Source organism: Mastacembelus armatus, chromosome 16, assembly GCF_900324485.2.
Source record: "Mastacembelus armatus chromosome 16, fMasArm1.2, whole genome shotgun sequence".
Lineage (NCBI taxonomy): Eukaryota > Metazoa > Chordata > Actinopteri > Synbranchiformes > Mastacembelidae > Mastacembelus > Mastacembelus armatus.
In genome coordinates this window covers 23,632,229-23,653,775 of record NC_046648.1, presented here as the reverse complement: position 1 = coordinate 23,653,775, position 21,547 = coordinate 23,632,229, and the positions used below count along the sequence as shown (strand labels likewise).

The 21,547-nt window shown below is 41.6% G+C and overlaps 1 protein-coding gene across 1 annotated transcript in view; it reads right to left on the bottom strand.

Moving 5' to 3' along the window:
• The window catches only part of LOC113136769 (soluble guanylate cyclase 88E-like), a 140,445-nt gene that overhangs the window by 10,058 nt on the left and 108,840 nt on the right, over positions 1-21,547 (bottom strand). Inside the window, exons 3-6 of the mRNA XM_026317803.1 lie at positions 2,445-2,633; positions 2,040-2,172; positions 1,351-1,525; positions 253-344 (exon numbers count right to left, since the gene is read on the bottom strand). Of these exons, the coding sequence (XP_026173588.1) occupies positions 253-344; positions 1,351-1,525; positions 2,040-2,172; positions 2,445-2,633 (589 nt within the window). The remainder of the gene's footprint in view (positions 1-252; positions 345-1,350; positions 1,526-2,039; positions 2,173-2,444; positions 2,634-21,547) is intronic.

Sequence of the window (21,547 nt, the reverse complement as noted above, 5' to 3'; positions counted from 1 at the left end):
AAAAATGGTGATTTATTTTCGGCTCCAGGGGCAAATTGTGAAACAACATGGATGAGCCCGATGTTAGCTGATGCTCGACAGTGTGACAACAGATTTGTTCTGCTGCACGTCCCCATCCCACTAAACACTTAACTCTGTCCAGTAACCACCTGGCATTCCATCGAAGGTAATGGGAGAACATACTGATAGAACTGACACAGGGTCGAGGTCAGACGCTCAGCAGCTCGTCAGATACTTGACCCGAGTACGTACCACATACGTCATTTTCTCAGTTTCCTCTTTGGACAGGATTTCCACTTCAATGTCAGTGTTGTAGAATTGCCGTCCCACTTGAGACAGCTGCCCTGTGGGAGTAAGACACACTGGTCATGGATGTGTAGAGGTCACGTGTTCCTATAAGACATTCTGTCAAAATTACAGTTTTATTTTACGTTGGTGACTTTGTGTGGTGGATTACTGACAACGACCTTATCCCCATGATCCAGGTCATTTGTTTTACACATATTGAACATAAGGCTCATGTCTTTGGCCTTTTCGCATTTTCTTGTGTTCTTTACGTTTTCTCTAAGAATGAAAGATGTGAAGAGGAAAACAGGCAAGAAACAATAATGAGTTATTGATCATTTATTAAACCTGATCAATCATTTGGAATTAGTTGGTCCATTTAACACAAATTAGATATAATTAACATTATTGCAAAATATTTTGTGAAGCGAACGATGTATTTTTCAGCCTTGCAGTTACCCGCTGGTCTCAGTTGATTTCACTACATTATGAAAACTAATTTGCAGAGTTGGTTTGTCCACCACAGTGACCATCATTTTTTACTTCTCTGTTTAAAAATGATTGTGTGAGAGTGTCCAATGAATTAAAATTCAACAGTAACAACATTTTGATTAAAAAAATAAGATGCATGCATCGTCTGTTTCCTACTCTCTGGAAATGTAGATTTTTATATTGTAGTGGACTGTAGCTGCCTGGAAGGTAAGACAAACATTTGTGTACTTTGGCAAGCGTTTTGTAATAATGTTAAGTATTTGTAATTTGTAATAAATGAGCTACACTAGCAAAAACACAGACCCAGGTCTTTTGTGTCCTGATCCACAAATCTTTTCCAGACTGGACTTGTTAAAAACAACGTTTTCCTTTTTCACTCTGATAGGCAGCTGCTCGAAGAAGCCAAAATATCAGAGTAATGCTTAATTATGTTCAGGTTCATGTGAGGCTACAGCCTTTCCCAGCATGCAACAGGCAGAACCCACTTGAACATACGGAAGACATAAATCTGGGAGCAAACTCAGTTTCCTGTTGCTGTGGTAAACTGTTTGACACCCAGTTTTTCTGTGTTACCTTTGACAAACTGGGTGAAGCCCTTGCGGGTGCTGCGGTAGTGCAGCGTGAGGCTCGTCTCGCACTCCTCCTCCACGCAGAAACTTGGTGGCTGCACTTTGGGGAAGGAAAAGCGAAAGTACTCGTGCAGGTTGTCCAGCTCATTGATGAAGTCGCGCACATTTCGGCCCAGCACCTGAAAAACAAGATGGGGACATTCTAACAAGAAGCGAGGTTTATATAATGTGCATAATATTTCATTCAGTGTTTTATATGTGGTCCTAAAGATGCCACTGTAGATAGGTATCAACATTTCATATACAGGGAGGTATTTCCCCTCGGATTTTCTGTTCATGTTTCATTTTGAGTGAATATATGAAACTTTTATTTCCCCTCAGGGAGTTTCATTGCACAAATATTTAGAAGGTGATGCTTTTTACTATTTCTTGTCAGCTATATTTAGCTAAAACCACTCATGCTAACAACACAGTCCTTATTCTATTTATCCAGAGATGAGAAACATGTTGCTTCATTGTGTGCCAGGGGGTGTTTTCCTGGGTAGACCCTGAAAAGCAGCTAAGATTATGCACTGAATCAAATATATAACCGGTCATATTAAAGCAGTCTAAGGGCAGTTCTTTTGTTGTTTTTTTTCGTCTTTTTCCGGCTGCTGTAAGCTAAAGACAATTAAAAGGAGGTCGCTGTATCACCTTCAGGATCCGCTCATATCCGTAGTTTCCAATCCTCTTCACCATATACACCCCAAAGGCATACATCAGCTCATCATGGGTCTTTCCTAGAACCTCGCCTGCTGCCTTTGCCAGTCGCAGGATCAGGTTGTCACTATTAAAAAAAAAAAAAAAAGTTAGTTCATGAAATTGGACTTTTCTTAGAATGAGTGTCTCTAAATAGTCAAAACAATAGTTGACCAGATACAAATGTTCCAAATGTTTGGCTCCAGGCTAAACAAACACTTGTTTAATCATGGCATTTTCTAAATGGCAGCAATATTTTCATCCGTCTTAATTTGTAAGTTAGATGCTATGACGGTTTTCCATATGCGTCATGCCCAAAAATACAATCTGTTGCTGTTCGTTGACAAAACAACCACCTACTTGTACATCTGATGTCTAACAAACTTGAGGTGGGGTATCTCCGCTCGGTTCTCGATCAGCCTCCAGACATCCTCCCCATATGACTCATTAATGTAATCGTTCACTGCTTCCAAATACAGGCCGTACATCTTCAGAGGGTTGGGAAACCTCCAGACTGCTGCCCAAGTTAACTGCTTAACTGAGGTGAGACTGCAGGAGAGTTACACATCTGAAGGTACAGGCTGAACTTATCTCTAATAGCGTCACTGATTTCACATTTCAAATGTAAAAACATGCTCTAGTGTCCACCTGCATGGATGCAATGAAAGAATATCCTGTTACCTGTGTCGCACACAACCTCATGAAACCTCAGGTAACCTCCTCAGACACCAACTACATCTGACAAGAGAGCAGAGACACATCACAGTGAACCCAAGCAGAGTATAAAATCCTCCCTTCAAATAAGTTAACTGCAGTAAAGCATATAAATAAAACCACATGCTAAGGTGTAAGCTACTAATGCAAAGGTGAAAAGAGAAGTTCCTTTACCTGCAGACCCTCAGTGCTGTGTTATCCTGGGCTCATCCAGGGCCACTGCATCGCTCCCTGCTGAGAGTTTCCACCTGCAGCTGACATGTGCACTCTACCCTGACACTCGTCTGTCAGGTCAACAGGCGACCTGGGTTAAAATAGCAGCAGTAAGGCATGTTTGTGGCAGGTAGCAAGAAAAGACTAAAGAGCATGTTTTTTTTTTAGCCTTTCAGCTGTGTGGATTGGCAGACGTGCTGAGCTAATTTGTAAGGTATTTGTATGGAGATGAAGTCTGTGGGTGGCTGTTACTGTATATGGGAATCCCTTAAAAAAGACATTTAGTTCCTGTGTTATGTAAAACAGAGCCCACAGTGTGAGGCTCATTATCCGAAATTAGCCTGCGCTCTTTTGCATCAACTCATTAGGGCTACCAGGTTTCTTAGCTAATTACTTCACATTTGCATAATTATGGTCAGGTGCACATTAAACTGATGGGCTTTGTGTTGAGATTGGCGTTTGAAAGGTTTGTATTGTTTGTTGTTTTGTGAAGTGAAGCTGAATAAACCCTTTCAAAACATTTCAGGGCTACTGTTCCATCTGACTTCTCTGCCACCAGTCAGTGAAGGTTGAAATGTGCCAGACCTTTTGTGTTTTGACTCGTACCATGGACTCCAACCTGCTCAGTTTTTGCTTTCGAAATTACTTTTCATTATTATTATTATTGTCAAACTAAACAGCATAATAGGTTTCATTACATAACCATTTAGTTTGTATAGCCCACATTCTTAAAATATTGGACACAGAACACCTACAAATTCACCATCACCTTTCTCATCATGGCCACTAGGGGGCACTGTTAAAGCATCTAGGATTTTATACTGGTTTATTCCATTCTTCCACTGGGAGACATGAGTAGGAAAATTAAAAGAAATGTGTGACTCTGGCCTTTTGGTGAGGCCAGACAGAGAAGATCAGGCTTTCTGTTATTTGATGACATTTGTGACCTTTTATTACAGTCCTGCTACAAAATATACAGAGCCGATTCAAAATACAGTTTCCTTTCATTAACACCACCAGCTCTGGTCTTCATCAGCAAGGCAAAATTATTCAGCTGTTTTCATATTTCAGTTCTGACCCAGAAGGTTAGGAAGCTCGCAGCTATCATGTAGAGGTCTAATTAAAAAAACACTTTCAGCCAGAATTACTTTATTCTGCCTGCACCTTCCTCCTAACACCTACCCGGCACCAGGGAACCAGAAGTATGTGGACAGGCACCTTCAAACACCGGCTCTGAGCGATAATGATCCGCTCTCTGTTCCATTTCTTCTATGCCTTTTTCCTTCTTTCCCCTCCATTTCCTCTGTCTCCCCAGTGCTGCCCTATTTGCCAGGTGCTGCTGTCTGTCTTTAATGGCCTCTAGTGTGGCTGTGCCACAAGGCGACACGGGAGGTCCACCACTGCCTCTTAGCCAGGGAACAGAGGGAGATAACAATGTGCTGATGGTGCTAACCACAGCTGCACACAGATACCGCGGGCGTTTCATTAAAGACAACATGACTCATCTTCCTTTTGCTGCACCAATATTATATTATTACCTTCCTTCCCACAAAGGGAGAGGCTCTGCTGTTTCAAAGGTGTCCGTTCATGTCATTTCGTAAATGCTAACAGTGACCCAAATAACACCTTCCTCCCATTGTTTGATGTGAACAACACAAACACTTACAGATGTAGGCGACACTTGCACAAATGAACACACAGCCACAGTTTTCCTCTGCCTCCACCACACATACAGGTGGTATCTTTTTCACTCTTACTCAAACATATATATATATATATATATATATATATATATATGTTCTTTCTGTCCCTGCTTGTTATCTATTATCAGGCTCAGCCAGCCTGTCAGAAGGATCATCCGATCTCAGGGGAATATCAGGGTCACTGGAGGGACCCATGCAGAGCTGAACCTATTCAGCTCCAGCAAAAAGTCCCAGTTGATATAATTTCTGTATTGTCAGAGCAGGTAAGGAAGTCACTATTCAAACATGGGACGTTTATTAATGAGTCAGCACAAGGAGCATTTCAACTGCGTCAAACTGTAAAATCGGTTGACAAAGTGACTCCATAAATTGCTTCTTATCGTTTACAACTTAGCAGCCCCTCAAGATAAAATTGTAAGTCGTAGCAGGGCTGTGACTGCGCGAAAGCTACAAGGATGAATCCTGGGATGTAGCAAAATGAAAATCTCTGCCTCTGTGGAGGAGCTGTAACTGCTGTGACCCCATGGTTGAATGCATAATGGGGGCCTATCTGTATCCGAGTCATTCTATCTCTCAATCCTCCCTCTCAGAGCCCAGCATCCCCACCTCTACCGCAAAAGAATATGCCATATTTCTGCAGCACGGTCCCACGATGCCTTCCTGTTATTGGTTTTACTGTAGACACAGCAGGAGCCGGGCTGTAACGCTATGCTAGCTGAATGCTAACGATGTGAGGGTGTCTTATGGTGGCGGTATACAGTAACTGAGGTCCTGTCTCTCACTGTATTCATAGCACCTTCAGAGTTCTTCCCTTTCCCCCCCTCCCTCCCTGCTTCCTGCCTCTATCTGCCTCTTTTCAGTTTCCCTTGTCAGCATCTCTATCTTCCTCCAAAGTCCTTTACTCCACCTGCTACTTTTCTCCTTTCATTTTCACTGCGCAGTAAAGCTGATTCTCTCCAGCTTTCAATCATTTTTAATGCAGCATTTTGACAATATCCCTTCAGATTATTGTTATGGTTTGCTGCATGCCTATACAAGTGTGGCCTCCTCCTCTGTCTTTCTCCCTCTCCCTCTCTGTATTAGTCCAATTGAATCTTTCACTGCTGTTTCAAAAAGTATGTGTTGGGGCGTCTGTTGTTGCTCCTTTTGCATTGATTTCTATGTGGCATAGTGCAGTGAAGCTAATAGCACCTGACCAGAAGCTGCTCACATTCACTCTCTCTCTCTGCAGGCCCTTTCAGCTGTAGCTGATGGAAATACAGTGCTCTTGGAGGTGTAAAAAAGTGTCAAATCCTAACAAAGGCAATTCTAGAACGAGAGATAGGAGGAAGGTAGAGGGGGGTTGCATGCTGTTCAGAAAAGAAAGGAAATTCTGGGTTCCACAGTCGGCATATAAATATTCCATTAACTTCAGCCGGCTCCATAACGGCGTGGTAGTACGGTTATGCATTCAGTGCCTGGAATTTGAAATGAAATTATTGTGGAGGTGGAGGTGGAGGTGGAGAGGGAGGTGGTGGTGGTGAAATAGCCGTTTCCTTTCTTCCAATTTTCTTGCCTTCCCTCTTTCACCCCTTTGCCTTATCACGGGTGACACTAATCCAATTTCGGCTCTGCTTGTGACAGCTCTAACGTGGTTTTGTGTACTGATTCCACCCCCCATGTGCTCCAACACACACAGCAGTGATGCATGCGCACTCCAAAAGGTCACACACAGTATCTAGACATACACACTGATTTACACACACTTTCAAAAATGCACCGTAAATGTGCAGCATATGCAAAAACTCCCCCACCTGTTTCAGGCTGCACGTCACAAACACTAATGACACACACTCTTCTTGGCTGTCGTTTCCAAACGCCACTTCACAAATAACACACCAGCTCTGTAGTCCACAATGTATCACCTGGAACCAGAGATTCAGGAGATTTGCTCAACATTTCAAACACGACGTAAAGGGTCAGCTCACCCAAATAAACAAGAAAAATAAAATTAAAATTAACCTTAACTGCAGATGTGTTTGTTTTCCTTGCTGGGTTATGAGCTCTCTGCCTCACACACTGCAGCCAATACAACTCCGGTGGCAATCAAGGCATAAAAAATGACATAATGAAATCTCTGCAGCTACATATCTTTTCAAAACCAGAGTGCACGGGCTTCATGCTGTTTATTAGAGCTAAAAATATGCAGATTCGAGACCTCAGTAAATAAAACTAACACCATCTGAGTGGCTACGCACTGACAGGGGTAATTGGGAGAATATGTATTTCTGTGTGTAATTTGGGTGAACTAATTGTTTAAATCTGATTATTGTACTGTTATAGCTCTATAATGAGAATTTTTATTCCAGTATATGTCAATCTGCTATTGTGTGGAAGAAAAAAAAAAACTAAAAACCAAACAGCCCGTTAGATGATTTCTATAATAAATCCATAATTCTTGCACGTAGTTGTGTTTCTGTTGTGGATGTGTGTGGTTATAAGACCATGTGTGAATCTTTCCTTCTATTCCCAAACATCACTGTAAGGCATCAGTCTCTTGGGGCTACTGCTGTTGGAGAAATTAGTCTGTGTGCACCTTCTGTGATGGATTTCTCCCTGTTTGATTATTGAATGTTGGTGCAGAATTGTGAGATTAGAAACAAGCCTCTGGTTCTTTCATTCTGAGTGAGAGACACTGAAGCCTGACGTTCGCCATTGTTGTTTCAGAAATTCCCTTCTAGCAGCTGGAAATGAGAAAACTACTTTTATGAGATAAAAAAACACACGTAAAACACTGGGTGGATGGGTTCCACGTTTTCTTAATTTATCTGACATTATTATTCTTACTTAACCCTAACCTTTTAGTTTTCCTGCCTCACCCTAATCCAAACTGAACGGCAGATCAGAAAATGCTCAGAATTGTCTGAAAAGATCGTATGTCCTGGTGAAATGGGAATCAGATGAGGAAATACTGATGTTTTGGAAGGTATTTGGTCACTTAGTTTTAATAGACAGCTTTTGCTCTTAATGGTTTTGAGTGGAATCATCCTTTAAATTGTCAGACGGTGTATTGATTTCTGCCTGACAAATGGAGGACAACCCAGGTGTTAGTTATGTTTATTACCAAAGTAACTTGAGGCTGCTAACCATGCTGCAGCTCGGTGTTGATTTCACACGTCACCTGTGTTATTAGCAGCCAGGAGACAGCGAGGGCATGAAGGGCGCTCATGGCCTGGATATATGAATAGAGACAACAGCTATGAGTGCTGTGTTCATTTGCTCCTTTTAGCAGTTTTCTGTCAGCATTTTTCAGCATTAACTGGCCTTTTATATGTAATCTGCTGAGCCCACCCTGGACTGAAACTAAATAGCAGAGAATTGTGCTCATTGTTAGTGAGCCTGACAGCAATTCTATTTTTGATTTTACTCTGAATTTCTGATGTGACATCAGTAAATAATAATCATTTGGCCTCTTAGAATTGAGATGATTCGGGAAATTAAATTTTCAACTTCGATTTCCATCTGGTAGACTCCAAAAGTGGATTTTTACAGTGTTCCTAGTTGTCGTCATAGGTATTTCTGTCTCAGGCGAAGAGTTAGAACGGTCTGTGAAGTGAAGCAAAGTTTTATATTTTATTTTAGTAACTCAAACAACTGAACTGCTGAAGGAAGCAGTTCATTAGTTTCTTCTCCCAACAGGTGACTTTAGTGTGACCGCACAACATAGGAAGCAGAAAACACAACAACAACAACAGAAAGATGTAAAACAGTCAGTGCTTACACCTCATCTCATGTTGTGTGTTGCTGATGCCACGCACGTGCACAGAGGCACACAAATCGTCTATGCGCTCAACCTACACAAACCTTTCAGCACATCACTGATCATCCCATTTCCCATTCTTATTCCCCAAGTTTCAGGCGGGAATAGTTTTTCACATGTGATTTTTTTTCTTCTTCTTCTTCTTCTTCCCCTCAGAGTAGTGACTTTAGTTTGTCTAAATGGGAAGCAAGGTCATGGAGTCTTTGTTAGGATGGTCCGGAGAGAACGCACAGCGAAAACAAATGGTAGCGAAACAAAAAGCCAACATCAACCTTCACAGCAAGGGAGGTAATTGCATCACAAAGTGGTAATTTAAAACAAGGTTGCAGCCAAGCTGTGGTAGGCCTCTGCCTGTGTGTGTGTGTGTGTGTGTGTGTGTGTGTGTGTGTGTGGCATATTGTTTCAAAAACACAAGCCTCCAGTGGTGAAGCAGTTCAGTCACCGTTGTGTGTCGTAAATCATTCACACAACAATGCAGCAGAGTCTTGGAGATCATGGCTGAAGTATTGTTTACACTGAAATAATGGATGAACTTCACTCTCAGTTTTAACCACATTTGTCACAAACTGCCATCTAGCACAGCCTGAAACCTAAGAATTCTTACTACCAGGTCGATGATGGTGGTGATGAAATGCTTTCTGGGTAATAATGGGCTCCACTCGGGCCTCAGCCGCTCTGGTATTATTTCAAAGATACCATCATCGAGGCATTAGAACAGCTGAATTTAGTGTATTTACGTATGTACTAGGGTGTTTCTGTAGTATAGTAGTACTCTTCACTGTTACCTGTCAATACATGTTATATTTAAACAGCTTCACCTCCTCATAGGTCTGAATTTCAAGTTTGTTAGTGTCTGTAGTGTTTGTTTGTTTTTTTTAAACCAAGCCTTCATGCCTCAGGACCTGTAAATAAAACACTCACATGATATCACATTAGATCTATTAGGAATCTGAAGTATTCTGTCTTTCTGGGCTGATGTTATTGTTTTGTGTATCAGAAAACCAGACTTGGATGATGTGATATCCAGGTATTTCATTTGCAGATACAGGAGAGTTTTGAGGGAGAATCTTACTTTTCCCTGGCAACATCTGCTCAAACTGCAGTTATCATTATGTTTTCCTCTACCCACTCAGTGAATCCAAAGAGGTCCAGGCATTATTTTCAGTGGAGAGTCACAAACAACTTTAGAAAAACAGTAAAAACGTTGAGTAGATGATGAGAGAAAAGTATATTACAGCACTTGATTACAGAACTACCAGACTGCACCCAACAACCACAGAGGCAAGAGCATCTGAAGTATAAATTGTCCTTTAATCCTGGCAGCCTGCAGGACAGGACAGGTCATCTGGCAGCAGATGAGTCCCAGTAGCACTCTTAAGTGTGATGAGCTGGTTAAACACCCCCTGCTGGATAAACCAGCACAGTGCTTCTGTCTGAAGGCTCTCGGTCTGAGTCTCCCTTCGCCCTCTGCAGACGCCCTGCCCAGCACAGGGACTGCTGGTGAAGTCTTGCAGCGAAAGTTGGGACAGGATCCATAATCCTCCGTCTCTCAAAAGGCTCTTCTGGAAAGCACACTGATACAAAAATGTGAACTTGACTCACATTGTCCCTCTGCAGTAGGAGTTCTTTTTATCATTCAGGACAGTGCGTATCAGCATCTGCTGGCAACTGAGAGTTGGCAACACATCTCTGCAGCAATGTCACTCTTACTTAAGACGTTCGATGTTTCAGGGCAAAGCGGCTAAAGAAAGAATGGGGAAGAGAAAGACAAGCACACACTTTGTTGTGTTCCCCACCATATCCTCCAGCCCAGTTTGTATGTGCATTGTGCATCTGTGTAGTATGATTGAAGTTTATTTTCATTTCCATATGGGCCATAAAGCAACGTACAGTATTTTGGGATTGATCTTAAAACCACATCCTTTAACCTGTTTCTGGGTTAAAAGCCAAGTTGAAGTATTGACACTGGATGTTTGTTGACCTTGATAGAGTCCATTGATACTCATTAATCCCTGAGACCTTTCAGTGCAGAGGCTCATTTTAATGCCATTTTAGAGATAATAAGAGTCAGAGCAGAGTAATATGGTGTAAAACTCGTCAGAGTCGTGTGATACACTGTTCACTATGAAACAAATATGTCAGCCAACATGTTTTGCCCTTGTAATGTGTGGATTTGCTTGCATGCCAGTGTAGATAAGGCACTGCTGTGTGTTTTGCCAGTGTGTTCTTTGTATCTCTGTGTGGCTGGTTTTGGATGCTGTGAAGCCAGGTCTCTGCCAAGTGATCAGTCTTAGCAGGAATCTCCACACAGGGGGTAAATGGAGACCAGATTGTTGGTCTCTTACGTTAAAGGCATTAATAAGAGGCCTGCCAAAACGCCAACACGCTCCTGTCTATGTGTAAAATCTGGTAAATATAATGAATACATGAAATTTACGGACAGTTATCCATTGATTTCTCATATTAAACCTGCTGCTCATCACAAGAGGATATAGTGTAGTACATGTAAAGTAAAGCCTCATCCTTGGTCTTATATGAAAACTAAAGCATCTCTCCATTTATTAGAGAAATACTGTAATTGGCCTACTCTGGCATGTAGCTACTACAGACTCAGAGACAAGAGCCAACAGTGCCAAAGGGTAGGAAAAAAAAGTTCCAGTGCACAGTGTCTTCTCAAACTACAACGTCCATTTTCCTCTTTTACACTTGTTAAATACACAAGGGTGCAGGACACTGTGTAATATGACAGCTCACCTTCTGACAGCTGGTCCAGCCCTTTGACCCTGCTTCTAGGATTTATGTAAAGCTGGGCTAAACACGTCACAGGGCTACCATAAACTGAGCTGCCACTAAGCCAGAGAACAAGTGGATTTACCATAATGCTGGAGTATTTCTGTAATAACATACTACTTTGCCCAGTTTGCAGGGATGAAATGTTAGGCTGGTACATATTTCCTTGCAGTGACCTTGCACCATAATAAGTTTTGTGGCAATGGAAAAAGAATGGAGCGGACGCCGAGGGATGAGAGCAGTGTTTTCTCTGTGTTTATGTGTGTAAAACACGAGCGCAGGTGTGACTCATGCTTCTGACCCGCTGCTTTATTGCATCTTCAGTTCAAGTACATGGCTTTAAGTGCTATTATAAATCTGTTTTCTTTATTTCTTTCCTCTAGTCCTGATTACGTGTCTCAGTCAGTTTGTTCCAGCAGTAAAAGCACAAACTGACAATGAAGAAAAATACATGATTGCGAGATTGTGAACTATGTTGTGAGGTTGACTTTGTGCTCATATTTCTGCCTTCTCTAGATGTATTATTTTTCACTCCACAGTGTCAGATTCAAGATGCTTTCTCACGTTGCTTTTCAGATAGTTTTGTGTCTTGATCATCCGTTTAGAAGAAGATGCTTGTAAACTGTAAATTGCTGCTGTACATTTTGTTCGGAACAGAAAATATCTGCTCAAATATTTAACTTTGTGTTTTCTTGGCTCAGTGTTGGAGAGCACAACAGTATATAACCTGGTCATGAGTTCTTTTATATAAACTCTTCTAAATCTGGCTCTACCTGTGCGGTGCGGTTTAATCAAGTAAACCCACTTTGACTCCTGCTCATATTGTCTCTGCCCTTATGGATCAGTCTCTTGTCGGGATCAATGTAGAACCATTTCAGAGATCCTGTGTTCAGAGCTTGTACAGAAGACAAAACCAGCTAATTTGCCTCCGTCTTCTGTGTTTTTGAGAACTGACAATAACAACATTACAGCCGCCTTTCGAAGGTCTACAATTGAGGCCCAGGAAAACAGTAATAACAGTCATCAGCACCCACAAGGCCTGCAAGACCAAGATGAGCCATAAAGTACCACAGGGGAGCTCAGCGTGCACAACTTCGTCAGTTCATTCAAGCCAGAGTTTTGTGCTGCAGGTTTCCATCACCTCAGCAGAACCTCTCATTGGTACTTCTCTCTACTGTGCTTCACGCGCCTGTGTCCTGCGCAGCACAGTCGGAAGAGACCGAGATTATCATAGACCTTGACCCATCCTCATTCACAGGCCTCTGCAGTGAGGGGACTCGCAGCACACTATTGTCTTCATGCATGCTGGGTGGTGAGATAAACGCCGTATATAGAGGGGTGGTGGGGTTGAGGCGTTGCGGGGAGGTAGATTTTTCTCTGCCACCGGTGCCAGATGCTTGTGGTTTGCCAAACGCAGCCACCCTCTCCTCCCCTCTGTCCTTTGCCAGCCTGACACTACCGTCTGCGTCTTCTCTTGGCAAACTCTCCCTCCAGTCAATTTACATTCTCGCACCATTTTCATTGCTTCCTGTTTGAGCCCTCAAGGGAACATGTCAAGGTGTCCAAGAATTCCCTTGAGGATGCCTGGAAATGAGCTCGGCCATTTGTAATCCGTAAACTCTTCACTGAACACCGTATCATATTAACATTTATTAAAGTGTATCAAAGGCCAGAGAGGAGGCGGTGGGGAAAGTGCTTTGTTGATGCCGTGCACCTGATACGACTCTGCCTGCTTTCATCCTGAGGTTGACATCACCTGCAGCCAAAGTTGGCCACTTGCTTTTCTACTTGGAGTGTGATTATGTTTTCTGTGAGGGCCACAGATAGACTCATTCCATTCTGGCTTCTGGCCTGAGAGAATGTATCTGTGTAAAAATAGGCCCTTTGTTCATTTCATTTTTTTCATCTGTGCAGAAATAGAGGTACGGTTAGACAGCCTTGCCTATATGAGAGTGAAGTGCAGCACAGAACAATTCAGTGAGAAAAACAACAGATGGCGTACAGGACAGGGAGGAAGATATGGCGTATTGTTTTTGTGTAAGACGAAATCACAGGTAATAAAGGAAATACAATGGAAACCAATCTGTGATCATGAGCTATCTCCTAACGTTCTCATTTTGTTTCCCTCCTGCCATGCCTCATTGTCTTTCTCATCCCAATTAGCACTGCTCAAATCGTTCAAGTGGTTTTTATTGCCGATCAGATAGCCACTGTGCCCCAAAGGTCTCTGTTTAATATTTTATCTGCAGCTGTGTGGATATTATCAGAAGAGATTCCCTGTTCCTTTCATTTCATTTTAAGCTTTCGGTTAAACCCCACCACTCAGAATACTGTAGAGATATCAGAACCTAAACCCTAAATAGCAGCGATGACATTTACATGACTAATTGATGCCACGGTGCCATCCCAGCTTGTTATTTTGAAAACACACACGTGATGGAGAAGACTAATCCAACGCTGGTGCAGGAGATCAGAATCAAATCCATTTACAATGGTGGTGTTAGTCAAGGAGGATATACAGTAACTAAAAATTCAGAGGGGATGTGTAGTCGGTTGTTTCAGGCAGATGTTAAATATGTGAGAGTGTACACGCTTCATCTTTCAGCTCAGTTTGATAGCCTAACATTTATTTTGGTCTGAAGTGCAAACACCTCTGCACTGAGTGTGGGACATGTTGGACTTGATTTATCCAAAAACAGGAAACTGAGTTTATTCTTTCTTTCTAGATGTGTTTTGGTCTTCATCACCTCCTGAGAAATGTTTTTGACTCTTCATCAGCTAGATGCCCCTGCACACTACTCGTAAACCGAAAGTTTGTCTCAGTTAATCTGACATTCAGTAGGTTAATCAGAACTTTTCTGCTGAAAACAGCTGCGTCTGCTCAGGTCTCGAACCCAGAAATGAGCTAAAAGAGGAGGAAAGAACACGTATGAAAGCTTAGGGGATCTGCAGAGTCGGATGATGAATCTCTGTGGGTGACTCCTTTAACATTACGCACAGGAAATTTTAAACCAGTGTTTATGTAAGAATCTTGATTTAATCACAACCACACACTGTTATTAGCCTAAGCTTTTCTAAACCACTGTAGGAAGATTCATAGAGGAGCTGACACCATGATGTTAAAAATGTTAGTGAGCAAACCTTGATTTTTTTTTCTTTTCTTCTACCAACCTGTTTCAGTGATTAGGTTTAAATGTGTGTTTCGTCCATACACAAATATTTCCCCCACAAAACAATTAAACGGAGAATATTCTGTGTGATCCCCTGGTGCGCTACCTCCAATGTGCAGTATCCGATTGGCTTCTCTCGCGACATATGACGGGGCTGCGGCGTCTGTTTAGAACGTGAGCGAAGGCCAGTTGGAGGCTGGAGGATTCATCACGTTTGTTAGGTCTTAATGAAACACAAAGTGAATTTTGATGAGAAAGGCTGAATGCAAACCAAACATGTTAATGAAAAGCCAACAGGGTACGTTCTAAGCAGGGCACAGCTCAGCTCCTCTGATGCAGCTGCTCATTGGCTACCAGCAGAGATGCCCCTGAGTATGAATAACAGAGTGAATATGAAACAGGCATGAAAAAGGCACGTGTGCTTCAGCAAAGCATTCACTTTTGTACCTGCAGAGGTTGTGGTTGATGTTTTTTCGGCAGATAATTTGAAATTTGTTTATAAAATGTATTAATGGCTTTTATTCAAATAAAACCTTACACAAGCATATATCTATATATCTATATATCACAACATCTTCATCTATCTGCATCTATTCCTGAGTATACAGTGAGCTATTCTAGCATGCATGTACATTCTGCCCTCTTCTCTCATGCTTCCTCCTCCTCCCCACTGTGCACTGGACCTCCTCACAATTTGAACTTGTACCATTATTGATTCTTGTGTAAACAGGATGTGGCCTCCATTTTCCCATGGAGCAGTTTCCTCTTTAATGCATACGTCAATACATCAATGCTCAGTGCTCTTCCCTGACCTCTCCACACACACACACACACACATTAATGTCCACGTGGACTAAAAGGATATCTAATCAAATAAATGCATACACATACACTCATGCACTCGTGCATCTACATGTGCACAAACTGGTCAATGCAGAGTTTCACTTCTCAGTTTTAGATTCATTTAGTTTCATTTTTGAAGCAGTGACAGCCACATGGTCAGTAAAGAGTTAGCTGTTGTGTTAGATAAAACACATAATTCATTTCATTAGTCAGTTAGTTATGTCTAAAGCAAAGCATAAGGCACATGTCCCATATCTGTATGTGTGCTCTCTCCTCTGGCCCCAGTTCTTTCCTAAATTCATTTGAATACATTTTTACTGGAGGGTTGACTGTAACGCAGCAGCTAGCTTAGCCCTGGTGCTCTTCATCTACAGACTCCATGTGTTCCTTTGGTCAACGTTTCACAGTCGAGAATACACAAAACTTCAACAACTTTGTAGTTGAAGTTGCATTTCTCCTTTTTTGTAAAGGTTATTGTCGAACCCGCTCCTCAACCTCAAATCCCAGCCCAGTCCATCTACTGATCATAGGGGGAGAGCTAGAGAGAGAGAGGTTAAACTTAAGAAACCAGTAACTGCAAAAGATGAGACTGCAGATGTGGACATTATTTAATTAGTGGCTTTGATGGAGCTCATAGCTACTTTTGCTGCCCAGTAATTCGAAATGTACTTAGGTTGCAGATCTTAATGTGTAATGTGTAATTTTCACAATGAGTACAGATGGAAATGTGTCTGCAACACGTTGACTTTTCCCCAGTGTTTCAGTAATAACTGCCTCTACCTCGTCATGTCTCCTTTGATGATGATGAAACCTCTCACTGTTCTTGCCTAGTGCAATGTGTTTTTGCATGTAAGACTTGCTGATTGCACAGAGTTTAACAGCACTGTGATGTTTTCCTATACGGCACTTGGACTGCACTTGTCCCACACAGAGTTTTGCCCTTTCAACTGTAAGTCATTCACTAATGTTGTTCAACTGCAGCCGAACAGTCCCATCTAAGTACTCAGGTACCACTCATGTGCTGCTGCTCTGCTGTGGTGGATTGCTCAGCCATTCTGATGCTCATCATCAGTTTTAGTTTGGAGCTTTTTAATGGCCCAGTCTCTCATGCTGAAAAGGTGGATTATATGCATTATTCAGATTCTAATATTGCAGTGTTATTACAAACCCTCCCTGCTCTACTCTATCCACACCACACACACACACATGCACGCAGGCACACATTCTCGCCTCGCGGTGAAGAAATATGCAAATACTGTTACAGGATCATAAACTGAGGATGCGGACTCAGACATAAAAGATTACATAAAGCAATTCCTTGTGGTTATTTTCTCGGTTCATTTTCTTCACATGGAAATGAACTGGAGAATCTCTCCTGTCTGAGTCTCTCACAGCCTCACACTGTGACTGCATGAACCGCCGACTCGCCTGCCGAGCTGCAGCAGAAAGCGTTACAAACAGCAAAGCAGAGTGAGGAGCCCTGGGCAGGGAAGCCGGTTTTTCCTTTCCATAGACCGTGTAAAGAAAAGTGGTGTGGGCTTGCAAGTAGAGGCCTTGGATGCTCCCCAAAGCAAGAGGAAGTCTTGACTAGCAGACCACAATCTATTATTAAGCACCAGATCAAAGCTGAGGAGGGAACCTGCAGGGCTGTTCATGTCGACAGGTTCATCTCAAGGGTTGGAGGTGCATAAAAGCATCTGCATGGAGGGATTTTATTCATTTTACCTTCTCATCAAATGTGATGTTGGGCTTTGTTCAGGAGGTGTGTGGTAGTCTGCAGAAAGAAAACAGCAACTTTTCAGTTTAAACTACTGTTTTAAAACCTTAAAACAGTAGTTCCACTGACTGAGAGCAAGTCGCCACCTTTGTATGTTTCTTTTCTTTGCACTTAAACCCCATTATGTCTGAAAACCAGTCCGTGTATGTAGGTGCATGTTTGCCCTGAGAAATAACTGAATTATAGCAGCAGGTTGCTGTTAAAAAAGAATTAATATTTGTAGAAGGTAGAAATATTTGGACTATTTTTTAGCAACTACCTTCAAATGAGAAAATGTCCTGGTGAAGTTCTGCCACTTCTACAATATTAAGATGTTTCAGAAATTCAATTACCAAACGAGATGCACAGCAGCTTCAAACGTGAGCATTGGCTGAGAGTGCAGCTAGAGAAATAAAGAAATAAAATTAAAAAGCAGAAGCCTCCAGCCTCCTCTGATCATCATGCCAGGTTTGTTTTGTGCTATCCACACTAGTTGCAAGAAACTATGTGACATCACTCCAAAATGAGATTTTTCCAGAGTAAAAAACAATGACCTCAGTGACAAAACATAAATAAAGAAAACACAGATTTCTCTGCATTAACCTCTGGCCAACACCTGTAACTGCCTCTCTGAGTCTCTTTTCTGCAATAATCCACAGAGAAAACTTTACAATAAGTCAAAGGAAAGAGGTAAACAGCAGTTTCTAACGGTATGTTGTGACTCACCAGGAGTAAGATGAATCCATATTCTGATCTTTTATTGCAGTGTTTACCATTCGTGCCCTCTGTGGAGTAAATCTTCTGAACGCGTCAGAGAAATAGTTTCATGGTTTCAGACTATTTGACCAGGAGTACTGCCAATATTTCATTATAAGAAGGACAACATAGGGCTTGTTTATGGGCATATTTTCCCTGTTAAATATTGGTTTTGGCTCGTTTTAGCACCACACATAATGTCTCCATACCAGCTGCATAGTTAATGAGGCAGGTCTGCACAGATCGAACACTCAGCTGTAACCTTTATGTCTCCCTTGTTGATGTAACTGTACGTATAAGCTAATAAAAAACTCTGAAAGTCCACCTACAATAATGTTTTCCTGCAGGAATATTCATGAAAGAGTCTTGAAAATGATGATTGCTAGCAGCAGATAGATCACCTGAAACCTCGGAAGATCATTTTTTTCCAGTGATGAAATCAGTCAATGTCAGAAATCAAACTACAGACCTAAACCCCTAATTTAGGTATTAACTCAAAAATAGCTGCATAATTTAGGAAGATTGTTGAATTTTAACCACCTTTGACCGGTGTCTTTTTTTAATGTATTTGTCGACTACCACAGCAAAGTGAGTTGAACTATATATATATATTTTTGGAGCGTGATAGGTTTTGTAATATTCAGTATTTAACATGGTTGTTTCTTTGAGTGGTGCCGTGTTACCAGTGCTCCCCAAAGTTTTCTTCTTTCATCCTCTTCACCAACAAAGCTCCCTGTGCTTTGCAGAGCTCCTGTTTGATTTCCCGAGAGACAGTCAGCACCTTACGACTGACGCCGACACAATTACTTCAAGATTAATGTCAAGAAAACAAAGCTGTGATCGCAACACTCGGCTGACATGTTACTACACTTACACCCGCCCTGAGGTTCCCATCCATTACAGTGACTGTGTACAGTTCTTCAGCGTGATGGAGGCGCAACATTTAACCACATGCAGCTTAATGTCAGCGAAGACGCCTTTAATTCAAAACTGCATCAGTCAGTATTTTCAGATTGAAAATGAACCTGGGAGAAGCTCGGTGTTGACACGTACTGAGCACCTTGGCTGTGGTTTCATTTCAGCTGCAGTTAAACTCCACGAGAAATCCTTAGAAAATGAAACAGAGAGCTCAGCACCTGTACAAACTTTTTATCACCACGATCGCCTGTTGATTCCTGCTGAAGTGTCCTTGTCAGACGTTTGGGACTGAGGTGGCACAGAAGGATCTTGAGTTTCTTTTCTGTTGATGAAGGAATTGATTATGTGTTTTGTTGTGAAGCAAGGCTGCCAAAGCTGCTCACAGCTGAGCTTACCAGTTCCTGTACCTGGAACAGCATGTGTTGTTAAAGTCATAGCACACACACACACTTAAAACACAAAGAACCACTAGGGATCTTTATGGCTCTATCATCAAAGGGGCCTAAAATGTACGATAATTTCACCAAACACAGAGACTGGATACATTTGCATGTCAATTATTCTTTTCAAAAGTAATAATATTCATCTATTTGCTTGAACCCTAAGAATGTTCTTGTATTATTATTATTATAATATGTTGTTGTAGTACTTTTCATTTACATAGCCTGAATAGATAATTGCCTCATTCTTACATTCAGAGTTTAGGACACCTCAGGTAGCTCAGCTGTGTTCTGGCTGAATGATCAGAGTTGGTCCTCTTATCTGGCTTTCTTCATTCTTTAAACGAGGGTGTTTTCTATATTATGTACTCACCATAACAACAAAAACATGTTTCCTTCCCTGGGGTTATCGTAGCTGTCTGGACTTGCTGCAGTGATTGTAATGACTTGATTCAGGTCCTGCTGATGTGCTGCTCCTACACACTTGCTGTAGAATAACACTTGGCCAAAATTAACAGCCTAGTGTTTTCTGCCAGTATGTTTGCAACTTTGACGTAAATCAAATCACCGGTATGAACTCCTTTCACCAGACCCACAGATTGAGCTTGTCTTCTTGTGGCTGTTTCATATACCTTTGCAATTGTTTTGGGCGTGTTTTTAGCCTTTTTTATAGTTATTTGTCGCCTGTTTCTGATGTTTTGCATCTATTTTTTGTTTTTCTTTGTGGTCTTTTGTGGTGGTCTTCTGTTTGTTTTGTGTGTATTTGATTCACTTTCCAACACAAACGTTAATTCTTCAGTGACAGTTCTCTGGTCTCAGGACCCCTTGACCCTCCGGGCCTGTGCCCAGTATGTCCATTCAGTATTTCTTCCATGCATAAACTGCGCTCCAAAATCTATCACGAATAAAAGATCTCGTCTTCTCGTGCCTACTCGACTTTAATGTCAGCGAGCTGTCGACCATATAAATGACAGGATTACAGTCTCAGACAGTAGACGCACTGCTTGTTAGCCTGTTAGCTTGTTAGCCTGTAGCTAGTATTATACTAGTATAGTTTGGTGAAGTCACACAACGTTTAGTGCCTGTTAGTGTTAATAATTACATTTCTGTTAAATACTTTCATTGTCTCCTGGTTAGTTTTTCTGTCTGCTGCTGTCACATCATATTTACTGGTTGGTAGACCTTTGTTGACTTACTGTAAGTATTATACCATCAAATCAACATTAATTTTCACAGTAAATGAAGTACGAACACTTGCTTTTGTAAGTTATCAGCTTCTTGTAGCCAACAGATTCATGTTTTCGTGAGGATACTGATGTATAATATTTATTTTCCACTCAGTATCAGTATGTTCGAGTGCACTGCACTATAAGATGCACAGTGACTAATCTTCAAAACGTGAAAAACCTCAGATTGTTATATAGTGAGAATACATCTTCCTGGCACAAAATAATTACTGATATTATGATATGGTCACTGAAGCTTGATTAGCTCGAGGAACGTGGGCAGGGAGCTAACTGGCCAAAAGCGACTGAGAGGGATCTTAACTAAGGAAGTGGCCGAGTAGATGGAAATGAAATTCCCAGTGGAAGAAGAAGTTTTATTTTATCGTCTTTATTTAGCTTAACAGCAGGTCTTGAGCTGAAAGCAGAAGGAAGACAGTGCTTTCAACAACAACACAAATCATCTAACTTAAGATTACAAATTACCACTTCATGATTTAAAGGACTAATGAATGTAAATGATCAAAATACCTGCAGAGATCAAACAGCTATTACACAGACGCTCGTCTTTACCTGCAGCCGCCGTGAGCACCTGCACTACCTTTTATTAAAAAAAGACGTGAATTTAAAGTAAAACTGAGTCGGACGTTATTTTAACATGGCAGAAGTCCATACTTGTGATTTATGGAAGAATTCAGTCGGTGATAAAGACTGTGCTTCAGTTTCATATCCAACATTTTAATCACATTTCAGTCTGTATCTGAAAACAGATTCTGTTCTGTTTTTATGTCAGGTGTTACCTCGTTTTGAACTTTTGAAACTGTCTCCCAAAAAGAATATCCGTCTTCCTAAACAGGTCAATGGATGTACACTGTGTAAGAGTCCGAAGACGAATGGGCATAAAATAGCTGCAGGAGCTGCTGGATAATGATTTTATTTCATTCTCGGTTCAGTGTCCTGCAATACTCTGGCAGATTGTTCGGGGAGCAGATGTGTTTGTGCCATTGATCTTGGCCATCTGATAAGGAAGCCCAGCGACAGGCTGTTAACCTCAAACGGTGGGAGCATTAATCCATTTCAAAACATCCCGCTGCTTTTCGCTTTGCTCGGCTCGATTTCTCCTGGGCAGGCACACAGA